The 4,733-nt window shown below is 44.3% G+C and overlaps 2 protein-coding genes across 2 annotated transcripts; both read left to right on the top strand.

Moving 5' to 3' along the window:
- Window positions 1-710: 710 nt before the first annotated feature.
- On the top strand, window positions 711-2,231 carry LOC118946031 (protocadherin gamma-B5-like). The gene is made up of 3 exons (XM_036970081.1): window positions 711-1,535; window positions 1,761-2,088; window positions 2,227-2,231. Exons 1-3 carry the CDS (start codon window positions 711-713, stop codon window positions 2,229-2,231), a joined length of 1,158 nt encoding a protein of 385 aa, XP_036825976.1.
- Window positions 2,232-2,254: 23 nt separating this feature from the next.
- LOC110504425 (protocadherin gamma-A11-like) lies at window positions 2,255-4,733 on the top strand. The gene has a single exon (XM_036970080.1). It carries the CDS (start codon window positions 2,255-2,257, stop codon window positions 4,664-4,666), a length of 2,412 nt encoding a protein of 803 aa, XP_036825975.1. The 3' UTR covers window positions 4,667-4,733.

Here is a 4,733-nt window from a genome sequence, read left to right as displayed (position 1 = left end):
TTTGTTAGGCTATTGGTTAAAGGTGCAGCACAATATTGATTATTGAATTACATTTGATCCAGTTCAGTTTTATCAATCACTTAAACATATTAAATAATTATCTCTTACCTATAGCTAGATGACTGTGGGCATTTTTGTTTACTTTTTGTTGTTATAAATAGAGACAGCTAGAAGGGCCGTGGGTCATATTAGATTGTGTAGAAATGCAGAAAATTTGCTTTAGATGCCAAAAACAATTCTGGGGGAGGACCCCCAGACACCCCGACAGGTTATGTCAGCTTCTAACTTCTAAAACTAAAGTTGAGCTACTGACTGTGCTTATTAGGTTATCCCCATATGCTGGGGGCATACATCATGTATCTCCAATGTTTGATCATGAATAATGTCTATCTGAGACTTTTATTGAAATGTTATTAGCCCAATGTCAGCGTGTAATTTCTGAATGGTGCTCATAGGGTCGCTGTTCACCAGCGGAGGTAGAATAGATAGCTCTCCACCCATTGCTGTTGTCATTAACAAAGCTCTGGTTTCGTTTCCCTACATAAAATAATAGAGGTAAACGGTCAGACTGCGCACACACTTGTATTTTGTTTTGATAATCTAGTGAATGTTGATAGTTTTGTGGAATACTTTCTCCTTACATCGATCTGTTTAACTATATATATATGGATGTCGTTGGAAGTCTAAGGATGCTGAACAAAGGATTCTCAATGTCAGCCCTGGTCTTCTGCTTTTCTTTCTTTCTTCTACCGCTGCACTCCGCCTATGGAGACGTGAGCTATTCTTTTCCGGAGGAGATGAAACGAGGATCTGTTATTGGAAATATAGCCAATGATCTCGGGCTGGAGGCGAGCAGGCTGTCCGCTCGTAGGGCCCGTGTTGATACTGAAGGAAACCGAAAACGTTATTGTGACATTAATCTGAGTACCGGGGAGTTGATTGTTGCGGAGAGGGTTGACAGAGAGGGGCTTTGTGGAGAAAAGGTTTTATGCATACTAACATTCGAGTTGGTCCTAGAGAGTCCACTTGAGTTGCATCATATATCACTTCAAATCCAAGATATCAACGATAATTCACCCATATTTCCCAAGGATTTAATTAAGGTAGAAATCAGAGAATCCGCTGTGAAAGGAGCTCGCTATCGTGTAAACGCAGCTCACGACGCAGATACTAGACAAAACGCAGTGCAAATCTACGTACTACAAAGGAATAATCATTTTGTTTTGGGTTTGCAAACGAATAATGCTGGTATTAAATACGGTGAGTTAGTTCTGGACAAAGTATTAGACCGCGAGGAGCAGCAGGAGTTGAAGCTGTTGATGACAGCTGTAGATGGGGGCTCTCCGCAGAGATCAGGTACTGTAGTCATACACGTCACTGTACTGGATGCTAACGATAACGCCCCAGTGTTTAGACAGGCCGTCTATAAAGCCAGTCTGCCTGAAAACTCTCCTTTAGATACTGTAGTGGTTACAGTGAGTGCTACGGATGCAGATGAGGGATTGAATGGAGAAGTGACGTATGAATTTAGTCGAGTATCTGAAACAGCAAGGAATGTATTTACTATGGACCAGAACACAGGAGAAATTAGAGTGACAGGAGAAATAGATTATGAAGAAGAGACACAATTTGAACTTTTTAGTGAAGGGAAAGATGGCTTTGGTCTTTCTTCGGACAGTAAAGTTATTATAGACATTACAGACATAAATGACAATGCCCCTGAGCTATATCTAAAATCTCTGATTCACTCCATACCTGAGAACGTGTCACCTGGTACAGAGGTGGGCATCATTAACGTGCAGGATAGAGACTCTGAGAATAACCGACAGGTCCGCTGCTCCATTCAGCAAAACGTTCCCTTTAAGCTGGTGCCATCCATCAAAAACTACTATTCTCTGGTGACTACGGGCGAACTGGACCGTGAACTAGTGTCTGATTACAACATTACAATCACTGCCACCGACGAGGGCTCTCCACCTCTATCCTCCTCTAAAAGTGTTCAGTTATCTGTAGCTGACGTCAACGACAACCCACCTGTGTTTGAGGAACAGTCCTATAAAGCCCACGTGACTGAAAATAACAAACCCGGTAACTCTGTGTGTTCTGTTACTGCACGGGACCCAGACTGGAGACAGAACGGAACAGTGATTTATGTTGATAGTTTTGTGGAATACTTTCTCCTTACATCGATCTGTTTAACTATATATATATGGATGTCGTTGGAAGTCTAAGGATGCTGAACAAAGGATTCTCAATGTCAGCCCTGGTCTTCTGCTTTTCTTTCTTTCTTCTACCGCTGCACTCCGCCTATGGAGACGTGAGCTATTCTTTTCCGGAGGAGATGAAACGAGGATCTGTTATTGGAAATATAGCCAATGATCTCGGGCTGGAGGCGAGCAGGCTGTCCGCTCGTAGGGCCCGTGTTGATACTGAAGGAAACCGAAAACGTTATTGTGACATTAATCTGAGTACCGGGGAGTTGATTGTTGCGGAGAGGGTTGACAGAGAGGGGCTTTGTGGAGAAAAGGTTTTATGCATACTAACATTCGAGTTGGTCCTAGAGAGTCCACTTGAGTTGCATCATATATCACTTCAAATCCAAGATATCAACGATAATTCACCCATATTTCCCAAGGATTTAATTAGGGTGGAAATCAGAGAATCCGCTGTGAAAGGAGCTCGCTATCGTGTAAACGCAGCTCACGACGCAGATACTAGACAAAACGCAGTGCAAAGCTACGTACTACAAAGGAATAATCATTTTGTTTTGGGTTTGCAAACGAATAATGCTGGTATTAAATACGGTGAGTTAGTTCTGGACAAAGTATTAGACCGCGAGGAGCAGCAGGAGTTGAAGCTGTTGATGACAGCTGTAGATGGGGGCTCTCCGCAGAGATCAGGTACTGTAGTCATACACGTCACTGTACTGGATGCTAACGATAACGCCCCAGTGTTTAGACAGGCCGTCTATAAAGCCAGTCTGCCTGAAAACTCTCCTTTAGATACTGTAGTGGTTACAGTGAGTGCTACAGATGCAGATGAGGGATTGAATGGAGAAGTGACGTATGAATTTAGTCGAGTATCTGAAACAGCAAGGAATGTATTTACTATGGACCAGAACACAGGAGAAATTAGAGTGACAGGAGAAATAGATTATGAAGAAGAGACACAATTTGAACTTTTTAGTGAAGGGAAAGATGGCTTTGGTCTTTCTTCGGACAGTAAAGTTATTATAGACATTACAGACATAAATGACAATGCCCCTGAGCTATATCTAAAATCTCTGATTCACTCCATACCTGAGAACGTGTCACCTGGTACAGAGGTGGGCATCATTAACGTGCAGGATAGAGACTCTGAGAATAACCGACAGGTCCGCTGCTCCATTCAGCAAAACGTTCCCTTTAAGCTGGTGCCATCCATCAAAAACTACTATTCTCTGGTGACCACGGGCGAACTGGACCGTGAACTAGTGTCTGATTACAACATTACAATCACTGCCACCGACGAGGGCTCTCCACCTCTATCCTCCTCTAAAAGTGTTCAGTTATCTGTAGCTGACGTCAACGACAACCCACCTGTGTTTGAGGAACAGTCCTATAAAGCCCACGTGACTGAAAATAACAAACCCGGTAACTCTGTGTGTTCTGTTACTGCACGGGACCCAGACTGGAGACAGAACGGAACAGTGATTTATTCTCTCTTACCTGATGAAGTGAACGGTGTCCCAGTGTCCTCGCTTTTATCCGTTAACGGAGACACGGGGGTGATCCACGCTGTGAGGTCGTTTGATTATGAGCAGTTCAGGAGTTTTAAAGTCCACGTGATGGCCAGAGACAACGGTTCTCCTCCGCTCAGCAGCAACGTCACGGTCAGTGTGTTCATGATGGATGTGAATGACAACTCTCCTCAGATACTATACCCCGCCCCAGAGGGGAACTCCTTCATGACCGAGCTGGTCCCCAAAGCTGCACACCGGGGCTCTCTGGTTTCAAAGGTGATAGCGGTGGACGCGGACTCCGGGCAGAACGCCTGGCTGTCCTATCATATAGTAAAATCCACTGATTTGGGACTTTTCACTATTGGTCTCCACAGCGGAGAGATCAAGACAAAGCGGGACATTTCTGAATCTGACAGCATGAAACAGAACCTCATTGTGTCAGTGAAAGATAACGGACAGCCCTCTCTCTCTGCCACCTGTAGTATGTATTTAGTGATTTCTGATAACTTGGCTGAGGTGCCAGAACTGAAACATATCTCGTATGATGAGAACAATTCCAAACTCACCTCTTATCTGATTATCGCGCTGGTGTCCGTGTCCACATTTTTCCTCACCTTCATTATTGTCATCCTGGCCGTGAGGTTTTGCCGCAGGAGAAAGCCAAGACTGTTGTTTGACGGAGCGGTCGCCATTCCCAGCGCGTATCTCCCTCCCAACTACACAGAGGGGGGTGGAGTGGGAACTCTCCACAGCACCTACAATTATGACGCATACCTGACGACAGGTTCGCGCACAAGTGACTTCAAGTTCGTCAGATCTTACAATGACAACACGCTGTCTTTGGACCAGACACTGAGAAAAACTACAACTGAATTTGCTGAAGACTTTCGCGATTCGGAGGGATCCCCAGAGGTAGGCCTTTATTTTAACAGACGTGCGTTATAACTCTATAGGCTCCGTGGCAGATGTTTTACAACTGCAGGTCGTTTTTTTTACAAAGTAATTTTGTTCA

This window comes from Oncorhynchus mykiss, chromosome 31 (assembly GCF_013265735.2).
Source record: "Oncorhynchus mykiss isolate Arlee chromosome 31, USDA_OmykA_1.1, whole genome shotgun sequence".
NCBI classification, from domain to species: domain Eukaryota; kingdom Metazoa; phylum Chordata; class Actinopteri; order Salmoniformes; family Salmonidae; genus Oncorhynchus; species Oncorhynchus mykiss.
The sequence above is the reverse complement of the archived record's forward strand: the minus strand, read 5'-3'. Positions and strand labels throughout refer to the sequence as shown.